At 34.0% G+C, this 16,004-nt stretch overlaps 2 protein-coding genes across 3 annotated transcripts in view; one reads left to right on the forward strand and one right to left on the reverse strand.

The window, feature by feature from the left end:
* Positions 1–16,004, reverse strand: part of OXSM (3-oxoacyl-ACP synthase, mitochondrial) — a 488,173-nt gene that overhangs the window by 146,403 nt on the left and 325,766 nt on the right. The gene's annotated exons all lie outside the window — the stretch shown is intronic.
* The window catches only part of TOP2B (DNA topoisomerase II beta), a 66,273-nt gene that overhangs the window by 15,765 nt on the left and 34,504 nt on the right, over positions 1–16,004 (forward strand). Inside the window, exons 2-10 of one of the 2 annotated variants that reach the window (XM_050779438.1) lie at positions 3,441–3,596; positions 4,639–4,729; positions 6,019–6,082; positions 10,002–10,147; positions 11,002–11,099; positions 12,170–12,382; positions 14,282–14,455; positions 15,478–15,579; positions 15,689–15,826. In XM_050779438.1, coding sequence (XP_050635395.1) covers positions 3,441–3,596; positions 4,639–4,729; positions 6,019–6,082; positions 10,002–10,147; positions 11,002–11,099; positions 12,170–12,382; positions 14,282–14,455; positions 15,478–15,579; positions 15,689–15,826 — 1,182 coding nt within the window. Of the gene's footprint in view, positions 1–3,425; positions 3,597–4,638; positions 4,730–6,018; positions 6,083–10,001; positions 10,148–11,001; positions 11,100–12,169; positions 12,383–14,281; positions 14,456–15,477; positions 15,580–15,688; positions 15,827–16,004 lie in introns of both variants that reach the window. The other variant, XM_050779437.1, reaches the window with a different exon arrangement.

The following is a 16,004-nucleotide window of genomic DNA, read 5'->3' on the forward strand; positions in this document are numbered from 1 at the left end:
CCTTTGGCAGTTAATTTGAATTCTTTGTATGACTATATTTCCATTTCTTTAGGCTCAATTTGTGGTGATTTATTTATTATTTTTTTGAGACAGGCTCTTGCTCTGTCACCCAGGCTGGAGTACAGTCGTGTGCTGATGGCTTACTGCAGCCTCCCAAGTAGCTGGGACTCCAAGTGTGCGCTACCACACATTTTTTTTTTGTTTGTTTTGTTTTGGTAGAGATTTGGCCATGTTACTCAGACTGGTTCTGAGCTCTGGGCCCAAGGGATCTGCCTGCCTAAGCCTCCCAAAGTGCTAGGATTACAGGTGTGAGCCACTGCGCCTGGCTACAATTTAATTTTTTACATTGAATCGGCCATATTTCCTTGTTTCTTTGTATTGTTATTTTCTGTTAGGGCTTTGGCATTTGAAGGCTTAGCTAACTCTCCAGTCTTTGCAGTCTGGTTTCATACTGGGAAGACTTTCTTCATCCAGTTTGTCTAGCTAGGGAATCCTGAGACCTCACAAATATTTTATGGGGATGCATCCTCTTTAGGTTTGTGCATGGAAGGTTTGCGTCTGTCTGTGTTTGCTCTCTCTGGAGTGTGTGTGTCTGCTTTACTTGTGGCCGCTGGTGCTGTAGTAAACTACAGTACTGGAGCTCCACCTTGTGTCTGTTTCTGATACTGCAGAGTCTGATGCTCAACTTTGATTGCTTTGTTCTCAGTGACCCTCATCCTGGCACCCTGTTCAATGTCAGTACTTAGATTCAGTCAAGAGGTTTCTAGGGTAATACTGCCCCCAACTGTTCCATTGGAGGTATATTCCTCTTCTGCTCCTCCCTAGGGAGAAGGTGAAAGTTGCTGTTGTCATGTTTTTCTCAATCTTGCCTTGCTGGGGCAGATAGGAGGGAGGACATGAGCTTTGATGCTATTTTATGTTCACCTGGGGTGCTGGAATGTATCACAAAGGCAGTAGGATTATATGTTATTGTTGAATCCATGTCTTCATGGGGAAAGAAAGGCCTGGGGTTTCTTATTTTGCCATCTGGCTGACCACACTCAAATGTTATCTGTTTTTTTAGACATTATCTTAGCAAGAATGGCAAGTCTTTGAACTTGATAGAGATTTGGTGGGTTCAAGCTTTCAAACATTTTTTTTGTAATATATCCATTTGGGAAGAGATGCAGGGAGGAAGAGGTGGTGATTATAAGTAAGGAAATATGGAAAAAGTTGTAAATTCTTCAGCATGAGGTAAGGCTTTACTCCTGTTTTTTTTTGTTGTTGTTGTTCGTTTTTTTGTTTTGTTTTGTTTTTTAATCCCTGTGCGCCCTTTAGTTCAGCTTAGTTCATACAAATTAGATAGACATGAGCCTCTGGTTGAGTCTCATCTTGAAAATATTTTCTTTGTGATGGGGTTGGTTTTGGAAGAGTAGCCTGGAATAGGAAAGCTTTTACTTGTATGGTTATCATGTGTCCTCAATCTTTATGTCAATAATTGCAGACTTAAAATAGCAGTTCTGAGTTAATGGTAAAATGTTACCTACCTTTGATTCCATAGCATCCATCTTCTTTGAGTACTTTCTTACAGTGTGATTTTAATGATTATAATCTTTGTTCTATTTTGAGGCTCCATTAAAAAATAAATTGTGATTTTATTGTTAGAATCATTTCTATAAATTAACGTCACTGTGCCTGGCCCCTAAACATAAGTTCGTTTTTACCAATCAACTATTTCTTTATAAAACACAAGGAATGTGATTAGAAATTTGAAGACTATCTGGTATTTAAAAAATAAAGTTCATCTTTCTGGCCAGCTAGTTCATCATCTAACTTTTGCAGAAGTAGAATGTGAAAACTTTGTGAAACAGAATTATTTGCTTTTATGCAAAGCCATTTTTAATTGTCTTTGAGCAGTGTTAATGGAAAAACTTATAAATGTGGGAATGTATAAGAATGTAGTTTAAAATCTAGTAGAATGAGTTGTTTTTAATACTTTTATTTTGAACTATTATTAAATCTTTAATTTTATATAAAACTTACTGCATTGTGAAATTATAATTAATGTTTGAATTTCCTCAGGATATATTAAATTCTTGGTTTAGACTTTTCAGAGGTCATGTTTTTGATTTTTAAACATGCTTAATGAGAAAGTTTTTAAAAATAAAAACTTTAAAGAGGAATTAAAATTGCGTACTGCTTGTTTAAATGCACAAAATCTCTGTATCTTCTATTGTCTGTATTCTGTTTCTTTAATTTCTACTAAAATTTGAAGGCCTATGAAGATATTTTAATTCTCATTGTGTTATTTTTTGACTCTGAAAAAATAGGCCATCATATCTTTTCAGTGGGATGTCATATTTGTCAGCATTAAAGAATCTCAGAAGGAGAGAAGTATATTCTCTGCTGCTCTTAAGAAGACAAGGAAATTTGTAGACCTTGGAAATTTCATTTGACATCCTCATCTGCTGTAGGAATGTTTAGAATTAGAATTTAGAATTAGGCACCAACCTGTGCCTCCTTGAACCTGGTAGAGAAACTGGGATCAGTATTGGGGCACCCGGAGCTGATATGTGAGGAATTATTGGCATGATCTACAAATGTGTGAAATTTGAAGATTTTATAAGCTATTATATTTTCAGTCATATCAGTGTTTATTAACTACATAGGTTAATATTTTGCGTAGGTCATATTTGTTTGTACCGTAGTCTTCAGTAACTTAATGGTGGAGAGCTTACATCTGGAAGCTTCTGGGGCTCCCGTACCTAGCAAGGTTCAGTCATTGTGATTCTGTAACCTCACCAGAACTCAAGGTTTTGAAGACCACAAAAATTAACTTGAGGCCAGGCATGGTGGCTCACGCCTGTAATCCTAGCACTTTGGGAAGCCAAGGCAGGCTGATCACCTAAGGTCAGAAGTTTAAGACCAGCCTGGCCAACATGGTGAAACCTTGTCTCTACTAAAAATACAAAACAAAAACAAACAAAAAAACCCAACTAGCTGAGCATAGTGGTGCGCATCTGTAGTCCCAGCTACTCAGGAGGCTGAGGCGGGAGAATCACTTGAAACTGGGAGGCAGAAGCTGCAGTGAGCCAAGATCACACCATTGCACTCCAACCTGGACGACAGAGCAAGACTGTCTCAAAAACCAAACAAACTTGATATCTTACAGAATTGGGAAATGTATGTATTTTTGGATTGCTAGAGACTGCTGTAGTGATTCTGGTGACTATACCCATGTTTTGGGCTCAGTCAAAACTACAGGTTCACGTTGTATAATAAGAGCCAGACTGTCAGTAATAGACTTGTGTTTTCTTTAGGATTTAAAAAATCAGTGAGTCTGAAAGATAATTTTGCCATTAAAAAAGAAAACCCGTGTCGTGTGTCCATACTCATTGTTTACCCCTTGGTAGGTTATTTAAATTTGATTTTTTGGTTAATTTTAGACTCTTTTTGATCAGAACAATGCTGCAAAAAAAGAAGAGTCAGAAACTGCCAACAAAAATGATTCTTCAAAGAAGTTGTCTGTTGAGAGAGTGTATCAGAAGAAGACACAACTTGAACACATTCTTCTTCGTCCTGATACATATATTGGGTCAGTGGAGCCATTGACGCAGGTAATTATTGCTAAAATTGATTGAAATTAGGAGATGTGCATCTATATCTACTTTTTAATGTTGATAAAATTGTAATTACATGCTTTGGAAATCTGTAATTTCACCTATCTATAGTCATGGTCAAAGTAGGGTGAAAGATCTAGAAGTAGAAATGTATTTACTTCTTTCTGGGGATAAAAACCATCACAAGAGCCCGGGCACGGTGGCTCACGCCTGTAATCCCAGCACTTTGGAAGGCCGAGGCAGATGGATCACCTAAGGTCAGGAGTTGAAGACCAGCCTGGCCAACATGACTAGTTGAGACTAGTAAGAACTGGGATTCAAAGTGGATCTCTCTGACTCCAAAGTCTTGCTTTGTTCGTATTATTTTACTCGCTCCCTGTATTATAAAAAAAGATAAAGCATGAATTTTCCATTATTTATGAAAAGTAATGTTTTTATTTTTTCAACTATTTAATTCTGTTTCTAATAATTATTGATGTCTTACATTAAAACTGACTTTAAGGCCAGGCGCAGTGGCTCACACCTGTAATCCCAGCACTTTGGGAGGCCGAGGCAGGTGGATCACGAGGTCAGGAGATCGAGACTATCCTGGCTAACACAGTGAAACCCCGTCTCTACTAAAAATACAAAAAATTAGCCAGTCATGGTGGCAGGCGCCTGTAGTCCCAGCTACTTGGGAGACTGAGGCAGGAGAATGGCATGAACCCGGGAGGCAGAACTTGCAGTGAGCTGAGATCGTGCCACTGCACGCCAGCCTGGGCGACAGTGCAAGACTCTGTCTCAAAAAAAAGGAAAAAAAAGAAAAAAAGCTGACTTTATGTATAATAATACAAACTTGATACAAAATGAACAATTTCTCAATTTTGAGGTTAATTTAATATGAATAGTGAAGTCGACTATTATTGAAGTTGTATATGTTTTTCTACTTCGCAGATCTAAGTATTCGTATAGTGTAAATGACTGGATGTGGATTATACTATGAAAAATTGATGTTAAGGATTTATCGAGTAAAAAACTATTTTTGAATTTTTCAATGCAGTTCATGTGGGTGTATGATGAAGATGTAGGAATGAATTGCAGAGAGGTTACCTTTGTGCCAGGTTTATACAAGATCTTTGATGAAATTTTGGGTGAGTACTTGCTTAGGATTTAATGCATATTTCTATTAATATCATCATAATGTCCTTTTATATATAAAGCCAGACTTAACCAGTATAAACTAGAAGGGTATATCTCTGGCTTTTATCCTTCTGAATATAAATGATCTTCAGAAAATTTATACCATGATCTGTAGTGTTTATCTCTGTTTCATCTTTGTTTCATTTTCTTCATCTATGAAATCAGTGTGTTGTGTTTGTAATCCCATATTTGGTCTGTACTCCTCTATGTGTAGTCTTCCGGGATTTGCTAGCATCACAGTTACCTGGGGGCATCTTGAATATGGAGATGACAGGGACTGATTTTGCAGATTCATTGAGTTGGGATATGTAAATATGTTTTCACCAACAAATCAGATACTTCTGTTGGGCAGCCAAGTTTAATAACCATTGCTCTAAATGTTCTCTGTCCTCTCGAAATCACATGGTTAATTAAATTATGTGAATGCCTAGTCAACTGCCAGGGGATGCTTGTACTTTGGAAATATTCTAACCAAGGACACTCTAGAAATTCTCTTGCTCTGCCATCTCAGTGCAACTTGAGGTTTCCTAGTGTAGTTGTATGGGTCTCTCAGAGCTGCTTCTGTTGGTATTTGGTGAAGAAGTAAGAAATTAAAACTGGGTTACATTTTATACCTTAACTCTTGCCTCCATATTATAATTTTACTGTTTTAAGTTTATTACAAGGGTTTGTCAGGAACATATTTCTTCTATGATTGTGTTCAAATTTCCTTGAAGCAGTGGTTAATGAATGTAAAAATATTTATGTTGTCAGTTATAGTGCCTAGGATACAGAATTTTTATTTCTAAGGGTGTTAAACACTTTTTTTGGTAACTAAAAATGAACTGGTTTCTATTCAATATGCCTATAAAGTCACTAGTTTATTGAAAGAGGTCAGTAGAATGCAATTACTTGTTACCAAGAAAAAAATATAATTAAACAAAAGTTTTTACTTTTAGACCTGGATTTGGGTGTTGTAAAATGCAGGTGTTTGCTCTGACTTAATTTGTTTTGATTAATATGTATACTAAAACATTTCCTTCTCTTTTTTGTGATGGAAAACATAATAGTAATTTGATGTGATAATACAATTTAGGAATATTATTTAGAAAATAAGATTTTATATGAGAAGTTAATGGTACTTATTTTCATTAACTATTACCATATGTAGATGTTTAGATTAAGCAGTGATGCACATAAAGTTGTGTCCATGTATTTATATAATTTTGTATATTACTCACTGAGATGTTTAATTTTGTAGTTAATGCTGCTGACAATAAACAGAGGGATAAGAACATGACTTGTATTAAAGTTTCTATTGATCCGTAAGTATATTTAAAGTTTAATTTTTTATGCTGTTTTATTCAGATAGTCCCCAATTAATGAGTACTCCTCAAATAATGTATATGGGTAGTACTTTTTTGTTTCCCTGTTGTTTGAGACTTTGTAATTTTTGCCTCTTTTCTGTGTCATTTATTGTCTTTTCTTCCAAAGAACTTCCCTGTCGGGACTCTTGGAGACCATTTTTCTTTGATGCTATATATGCTATTTCAGCTGCTAGAGTAGTCACCCTATCTTTTCTTTGGGACTCAAGGCTAAGGGCCATTAGTGTGATTCCAGTTATACTTTAAATTTACTTTTCATGATTGGTGTTTGGAGTTTTCCATTATTTATGACATGATTTAATAGATTAGCTACTGTTGGTGTAACTAGTTGTTTAGCTAATTATATTACTGTGGTGATTTTTATTATTTTTTTGCGTAGGATGAAGGTGTATAAAAAATAGTAGTGTTAAATCAGAAACATAACTGTTATATTTCTCCTGTTTTTACCAGCATGCCTTTTGTAAAATATTACATTCATCGTTTGTGATTTCATTAGTAATTTAGCATGATTTTAAGATTTTTCTCTAGTAAACATAAAAATCTAATAATTCAGGTGTAGTCTTAGTAATCTAATTTCAGTTAAGATTAGTAGTATAATAAAACTATAATTTGGTTATACCTTGAAGTTAACTGTATTTTATATGAAAATGTTACCATGTAACTATGCTGTTGGATTCTTTATTTTTCTTCTCCATTTTTTTTTTTATTTGGATTATTTCTATAATGAATGTGTTCTTGAGAAGTTATATAAGGTATACAAGGCATAAATTACAACTTATACAGAAGTTTAAGATGGTTTCAAGGAAATTTTGGCTGTTAAGATTCCTTTTCCTTGTTTAGGCAATTGTCAGTTAAAAATCATCTCTCTCTTCATTTATTATGTTTTAAGAGAGTAGGGAGTAATAGACACTGAATGTTTGATATTTTTGAATTGTTTTCAAAATTGAACAATTCTAATTGAAAACTAAGAAAGAAAGAACCCACTCTTGATGAACGTATTTGCAATTGTTTAGTTCTTTTATGTGGTACTAGCCATATTAGTCCAAATATTTTAGCCACATTAATACAATAAGATTAAATTTAAGAAATAGTGTATAGCATACCATCATAACAAAGTGACGAAGTGAGCTAAACCAGGTGCAGCAGCTCACGCCTGTAATCCTGGCACTTTGGGAGGCTGTCAGGCAGATCCCTTGAGCCCAGGAGTTAGACACCAGTCTGGGCAACATGGTGAAAACCTGTCTCTACCAAAAAAAAAAAAAAAAAAAATCATCTGGGCATAGTGGCACATGCTTGTAGTCCCAGCTACTCAGCCGACTGAGGTGGGAGGATTGCTTGAGCCTGGGAGGTCAGGCTGCAGAGAGCCATGATTGTGCCACTGTACTCCAGCCTGGGTGACAGAGCGAGACCCTGTCTAAAAAAAAAAAAAAAAAAAAATAGACAATGAAGAAGTGAGCTGTAAGACAACTCTGTAGACTGGATAAGGGCTCTTGGTTTATTTTACTTATCAGTTAATTACAGATTTTGTACAAAGTGTAATTCTACATAATTCTAGTAATTCTAGTGCCTTTATCACTCCATTTTATACTCTGTTTTTAATCAACAAACATTTTTGTGTAGGCGTAAGAGGGAAAATTATAAATAAGTTTATTTGTTTTCTCAATGGCAATGAGGTATCAATTTTTTTTCATATTTCCCACCTCATTTTAACTGTTTCTGGTAGAAAATTATTTTATTTCAATATAAACAAAAATCCTTAGCTATTCCAAGAAGAAAAGGTGATGGTAGTATAGTTTTTCACCCCTCCTTTCTTATTTCTTTCATTGTTTATGAAACATTGATGAAAAATTGAGTCTTAATCTTGCCTTTAATTGAATTTCATATACTTCTAAAATTGGCGTTAGGCAAGCATTTTGTGAGAAGTTGCTGATTTGTATATTGTATTTCTGAGTTTTAACTATAGCATTTTGTCTTTTGTGAATTTTGTCCCATAGTCACTTTTTTTTTTTTTTTACCACATATACTATGGAAATTAGTATTATTTTGATTAAAATAAATGCTATTTCAGCAGTGCAGTTTTTGCTTCAGTAAGATTTCTAATTGTCATTTTAAAGCTAAATTTAAATGAGAAAAAGAGCTGTTGCACTGTTTATCCAATTGATCCAGTTTTATCTGCTGTCCATTTTTGTATCCTTTGAGTTTCATTCTTTTTAATATTTTTGTATAGCAGATTTTTATTTTTCTTTGTACATTCGTTCACATAAACTTCTTGTGTGGAGGAGAGGTTAAATTTTAATAGCTAATGGGCAAAGTATATAGGATATATAATACAGTCTAGCTCTTATTCTTTCTTTTCCTCCATAGTATTCTGTGATGTGGGGATAAAATTTAAGGAAAACATGGTTGTAAAGCCATGAGAATAGATTAAATACAAGGTATGCCATACAGAATTTGGACAGTTCTTCTAGAAGTTAGAGAAGTTAGAGCAACTTCTTACAAGGGAACTTAACACTTATTAAATAATATAATATAATAGTATTGAAACAATTTATTTGTGGATGTCTATCTGACTAAAAACAAATGTGGAAGCTGGGCACAGTGGCTCACGCCTGTAATCCCAGCACTTTGGGAGGCCAAGGTGGGTGGAGCATGAGGTGAGGAGTTTGAGACCAGCTTGGCCAACATGGTGAAACACTGTTTCTAATAAAAATACAAAAATTAGCCGTTAGTGGTGGTGCGCGCCTGTAATCCCAGCTACTTGGGAGACTGAGACAGGAGAATTGCTGGATCCCAGGAGGCAGAGGTTGCAGTGAGCTGAGATCGTGCCACTGCACTCCAGCCTGGGTGACAGAGCGAGACTCTGTCTCAAACAAAAACAAAAACAAATGTGGAAAGCATATTAACCAGAGTTCAAAATATTCCTCTAGCTTAAGTATTCTTTACTTAGAATTGAAACTTTAAAACTATAGCTTAAAAAAATATTGTATACTCATGCTAAATTATATATGTAGACGTTTCTTCTTTTAACAAATGGAATCATAGTATATATACTATTTGATATCTTTCTCTTTATTCAACATATTATAGACAGCTTTCGTTATTAACTTACATAGATCCACTTAATTTTTTTAAACTACTTGCAAGTATTTTATTATGTTGATGTGTCATTTATTTAACCTCTTGCCAACTGATAAGTATTGGATATTTAGATTTTCAATGTTTTTTTTAGCCTAATTACTTTTGAAAATTTATTTGTAAACTATTAAATGCAATATTCTTATTCTTAATTTTTATTGAATATTATCAATGGAGCAAATTGTAAAATTCTGAATAATTGTTTAGAGATTACAGAGATAAATACCAGATCTGACAAATGATAGAGATTGAAATTTTATAAGAGAGTTTGATAGCAAGTTCCAGTTTCATACTCATATGGACTTAGCTATGTTGAGGATGCCAAACGTGGATTTTTTTTTTTTTTTAAATTGTGATGAAGATAATTAACTTACAAAATGCCTATTTTAATTACACTACCGTGTGCTAAACATGATGAAACCTTTTTTTAAGGTTTTCTCATGAGTATGTTGCCTTTTTTGTCATCCTGAGATATTTAAGGTCTGTAATTTTCCATTCTTGCCTTTATTTCCTTCATAATCCTTCTCTATTAGTTATGACTCAGGGAAAGAAATGTTTGTCCTCACCGAGTATTTTCTTGAGAGATGAATCAGTGCCTTCCAATTGATAATGACTAGTATCTTATAATCTTTAAGGTTTATTCTAGATTACTTTTTAATGAATTAATTTATCTTGACTATTTTAAGCTCTAAATTCTGCTTTTCTTTTTCTTTTTTTTATACAGTGAATCTAACATTATAAGCATTTGGAATAATGGAAAAGGCATTCCAGTAGTAGAACACAAGGTAGAGAAAGTTTATGTTCCTGCTTTAATTTTTGGACAGCTTTTAACATCCAGTAACTATGATGATGATGAGAAAAAAGTTACAGGTAAAGTCTGAATGGAATTTTGATTGAAAAATACTGTTTTCTTAATATAAAATGTATAACTTACTAAGGAAATTGTGCAGTTTTGGTGTGAGAAAATCATTTTCAGAATTAATATTTATAAACTATCATGTATAAATATTGTCTTGATAATAGTTTAACAGTGACATTTTAAAACCTTAAGTCTGATAGTACATTGACTGTTGTTAGAACTGCTGGAAGTTTAACTTGGCTGATAGCTTGAGTTTTGATTTTCGATAGGACTAGTATGATGTCTATGTATATAAATTTTTTATTACATAAGTACTGTGTCTTTTGGTATTAAGTTACTTTTAAACTGTTTTCCTTAAGAAGGTCAGGTTCGAAAATCTAGACTCTGTAAATAGAGTTGAAAGTGCTTTGACCAAAACCATATGTTTTCATACTTATTTATGTTGCCCAAATAGGTTGATGGGTTTTTTTTGTTTTGTTTTGTTTTGCTTTTTAAACCAAGGCTCTGGGAAATGATATAGATTAAAATTTTGTAATAGAGAAGCAAGTTTGATAGAAAGTTCAGATTTCATACTCACAGAGATTTACTGGGTCATGAAAGATACAAAGCTTAATGTTTTTGAAATTGTAAAGACTGTGGTAAATGTACAAAATACCCATTTTAATTACACTACTATATATGCTAAATCTTAATTGTATCTTTCTTTAAATGAAAAAAATCTAATTATGCTCTGGAATAGTCAATTGGTGATTGATAATGCAGTTAGTGGAACAGTTTTGCAACAGCCTTGCCCTATGGTAGTAAATTAACAAAATTCCTTTAAAATCATTTTTACTAAACCTTTTACATTTAATTTTTCTTACAGGTGGTCGTAATGGTTATGGTGCAAAACTTTGTAATATTTTCAGTACAAAGTTTACAGTAGAAACAGCTTGCAAAGAATACAAACACAGTTTTAAGCAGGTATGCTAGAAACACATCTATTTCTTTTTTTAAAATAATGTTTTATTATTTTGTTGAGATAGTAGAACCTTAGATAAATTGCAGTAATGCCTATATAACTTCATTTTTTGTTTTCAAAGCATTATCCAAGTCAACTCATCAGAGTAAAGAGACGTCAGAATGCCTGGGAGATTTAATATAAGCCTATTCCTCTATCATTCCTTTAAAACAAAGTGCTTTATTTAACAGGCTTTATTTAACTTAGTTAAGTATTAGTGAAAATATCCTAAACCTCACAGACTCATGTACATGCAACCGCTTAGTGTGTTTGAAAAATTCCTCAATGAATCATCAAATTTGTATTTCAAAATTTTATTTTATTCTTGCAGGTCTATGAAAATGATTCGAAATTTTATATAAGCTAAAATAATTTTTATTTTAAGTTTTCTTTATTGCTTTCCAACAACCCTACTGTTGAAGTAAGCAAAAATAATTTTGTCAGGAAAAGCATCATGCATGTTTATTTTTCTAAAAGTCTATATGGTCATGTTGAAGAATTTGAAAGAGGTTTTGTGGACAGTTTAAAAATTTGTACAGTTTAGTTTATTTTTAACATGAGATAATTATCACAGTAATACAGTTGTCCCTCAGAAGGATTAGTTCTGGGATGCCCTTTCTATACTGAAATCAGAGGAGGATCAAGTCCCTTATATAAAATGGGGTAGTATTTGCATATAACCTATACACATCCTCCCATGTACTTTAAATCAACTCTAGATTACTTATAATACGTAATACAATATAAATGCCATGTAAACAGTTATGCTGTATTTTAAAAATTTGTATTTTTTATTATTTTTTCCCAAATATTTTTAAGCTGCAGTTGGTCAAATCTACAAATGTAGAACCTACCCAAAGGCTGACTGTATTTACTATTTTTTTTTTGTCTGTAATATTATCAAGGATTTGTTTGGTTTGTTGTGAGGTTGGAAAATTGATATCGTTTGATGAATGAATTTAATGAGCGAAGTCTTTATATATTATGAAATATGGAAGCATTATAGAAATATTTGATTTTGTTTCTTTTAAAGACATGGATGAATAATATGATGAAGACTTCTGAAGCCAAAATTAAACATTTTGATGGTGAAGATTACACATGCATAACATTCCAACCAGATCTGTCCAAATTTAAGATGGAAAAACTTGACAAGGATATTGTGGCCCTCATGACCAGAAGGGCATATGATTTGGCTGGTTCATGTAAAGGGGTCAAGGTCATGTTTAATGGAAAGAAATTGCCTGTAAGTCTCCTGTAAAATAGTTTTAATACTATGTTATTTTATACAGAGAATATTGTTGGGTCTTCCTTTTTAAAAGTTCATCTGGTAATCTCTTTTACTGGTGTGTTTAGATGATTCACATTTAAAGTGATTATTGATACATTAGCCCATTCTTTCTTCAAATAATGCTTCTGTCTTGTTCTTTCCTTTCCTTCTTGGTTATATATATGTTACATTCTTTGATATTGTCTCCAGTTCTTGAATGCTCTATTTTATTCACTCTACTTCCTCTTTTTGTATTAGTTTAATTTTTATTCCCCTCTCTTCAAGTTTACTTTTTTGCAATCTCTGCATCAAGTTTCCTGAAGAGCCTGTCAAAGGCATTCCTCATGCTTTCTATGTTTTTTATTTTTAGCATTTCCATTTGATTATTTCTTATAGTTTCCATGTCTTTGCTGAAGTTGCATGTTGTCTACATTTTCCATTAGATACTTTAACATACTAATGAATTGTTATTTAAAGTATTTTATCTGATACGTGTTACGTCATCTGTGAGGTGCTTATTCTGTTTCTGATGATTGCTTTATCTTTTCAGATTGTTTTTTTTTCTTGCCTTTTGGCACGCCCTGTAAGTTGTGGAAAATCAGATATGTTTTGTAGGGCAGTAGATACTGAGGTAAATAAGCATTAGTGTAGGACTTAGGTTATATTTACCCAGGAGATGGGCTGTGTTTGAAGTTTATTTTTGCTGTAGTTATTAGTGTTGAGGTTTGTTGCTGCTGTGAGTACCAGAGACTTCCAAATTCTGTCTTGTTTTTGTCTTTTCCCTTGGCTTAGGGCCTTCTTTTTGAGCTGCCCCTCAGAGGTGATCTGACTCTTGCAGCTTTTCCAGCTGAAACCCACTGTTGTTACTGGAGGCTTGGTAGCATGATGGTAGATTTTGGGGGAGATGTTCTCTAATTACATCCCAACCTTTGGAGTGCATGGTGAACCTGTATCTCAGGGGTTTGACCTTTATAAGTTTATGCCTCTCCTCCATAGGTAAAGACTTTTTTCTGCCTTCTATTCTCTTTCCCCAGCTGCAGCAGGTTTCCACCAGTGACCAGTGTTCTCAGCCTATGTCCTTGAGGTTCCCTGCCCTGCAGAATAAGCATTTTTTTTTTGGGTAAGGGAGATAGATCTGGGTGGATTTCCCAGTGACTACTGTTTCTCTCTCCCAGCTGGCACCATAGGAATGCAGAGGGGAAACCTTCTCTAGATTCTCACTGGTCTTCTCTGTGAGAATTTGGTGGGTTTTCTGGAGGAAAAACTTGCAAGAGTGTGAATAAATGAACTTATGACTATAGCCCCTAGAAGCTTTATGCATTCAAACTAGCATATACTCTTTCAGTAGTAATTAGTCAAAATTTCTAGTTTAGTGTTCCTACTATATCTGCCCCAGGTAAGCAAAAGCTTAGGTTTTGCGGTCTTCTATAGACACTTGTGTCTCTAGGCTTCAGGATGGCCAGCTCTCCTGTGATCTCAATTCTTCAGTGGGTTCACGAAAAACCCTTTAATTTGTTGTCTGATTACCTGTTTTCTTGTAAGGATGGAAGCTTTTTTTCCTGCTAGTTCATTATCTGTCTGAACTGAAGCTAGAAGTCTACCATATCATTTTAAAAATATAAATTTCTGAAATATTTTATAACAATTTACCTGTCCCTTCACATCCTTTTTTTTGTCAAGTACACATAGAAATGAATTTCTTTTTTAAAGGTCAAGGGTTAAGGAATAGATCTGGGAAATGCCACTAAGATTTGGATCTGTACATTTAGAACTGTTGTAAATGAGATGAAATGAAAGTATACGTACTTAAGGTCATTCACCTATTTGAGCTGCCAGTATAAGATTTTTAATTGTTTTTGTTTTTTAAATTAATAGGTAAATGGATTTCGCAGTTATGTAGATCTTTATGTGAAAGACAAATTGGATGAAACTGGGGTGGCCCTGAAAGTTATTCATGAGCTTGCAAATGAAAGATGGGATGTTTGTCTCACATTGAGTGAAAAAGGATTCCAGCAGATCAGCTTTGTAAATAGTATTGCGACTACAAAAGTAAGTAAGCAAATTATTTGTTTCCAAGTCAGTGGTGGAACAGTGCTTCATTAAAAACTACAAAATAAATAACAATATCAGCAACCCCCAAAAAACCCAAATCTGTTTTTGTTAAATAAGAATTGACTTACGAAAAAGAAAACCTGTTTTCTATGAAATTGCTGTATTAAAATTTATTTAAATATTCATTGAGAAGTAAGTTTATATGATTAGTGTTTGTAGTTGAACATATTTATATTTTATGAAATTTGAAATGACAAATTCCTTTTTCTGTAGCTTTTAGCCCCACCTTCCCCAACCTCTGGGGAGAGGAGAGAGGGGGCTGGTGACTGAATTAAGAATCAATTATGGCTATGTGATAAAGCTCTATAAAAACTCCTGAACAGTGGAGTTCACAGAACCTCCTAGGTTGGTGAATACATTGAGGTGCAACAAAGAGGGTGGCATGTCTGGGTAAGGCATGGAGCTTTGTGTACCCTTTCCCCTGTACCACCATTTGGCTGTTATTGCTGGATCCTATATAAAAAACTGGTAAATGAAGTAAAGTGTGTTCTTGAGTTCTGTGACCTGTTCCAGCAAATTATCATTCCTGAGGAGTGGGTCATAGGTTCGTTAGAAGTACAGGAGGCCTAGGACTTGTGACTGGCATTTGAAGTGTGGGGAGTCCTGTGGGACTGAGCCCTTAACCAACCCTAAATACTTGTGCTAACTCCAGGTAGTTGGTATCAAAATTGAATTACATCGTTGAACATCCATTTGGTGTCTGGAGAATCAGCAAATTGGTTGTTGGTGTTGAAAGCACCCCAGAATTGGTGATAGAATTGAAGTGAGAAAAAAAACCAAAACACCATAACAGTTGATTTATTGGCTCGTTAGCTAAAATACCTTATTTTTTTAAAAATCCCAACTCTCATTCTGAGACTCCTGTTACTCTTTTAGAAAATAGGGTTTATAATACAGATAAAATATTTTGCTACTTTAACAATACAGGAATTCGGATTTTACATGTTTTCTTTCTTTAGGGTGGACGGCACGTGGATTATGTGGTAGATCAAGTTGTTGGTAAACTGATTGAAGTGGTTAAGAAAAAGAACAAAGCTGGTGTATCAGTGAAACCATTTCAAGTAAGGGATGCGTTATATATTGTATATGATGCATATATATGCATTATATATATGCTGAATTACTAAATATCAGCTCTGATGTTGACTGTTTTTGTTATGTTTTCAACAGGTAAAAAACCATATATGGGTTTTTATTAATTGCCTTATTGAAAATCCAACTTTTGATTCTCAGACTAAGGAAAACATGACTCTGCAGCCCAAAAGTTTTGGGTCTAAATGCCAGCTGTCAGAAAAATTTTTTAAAGCAGTGAGTAAAACTTGTATAAAACTTGTATTATTTTTTATTGTTGTTATTAAGAGTTGATTAGGTAGTTTTCTTGATTTACTTTATTTGTGATTAGTTTCTTTCATCATATTAATTGTGGGTGTAAGCATGCTTGCACTACAAACTAATATGCTTAATTTGATAACTTTAAAGGGTAGAC

This window comes from Macaca thibetana, chromosome 2 (genome assembly GCF_024542745.1).
Source record: "Macaca thibetana thibetana isolate TM-01 chromosome 2, ASM2454274v1, whole genome shotgun sequence".
NCBI lineage: Eukaryota > Metazoa > Chordata > Mammalia > Primates > Cercopithecidae > Macaca > Macaca thibetana.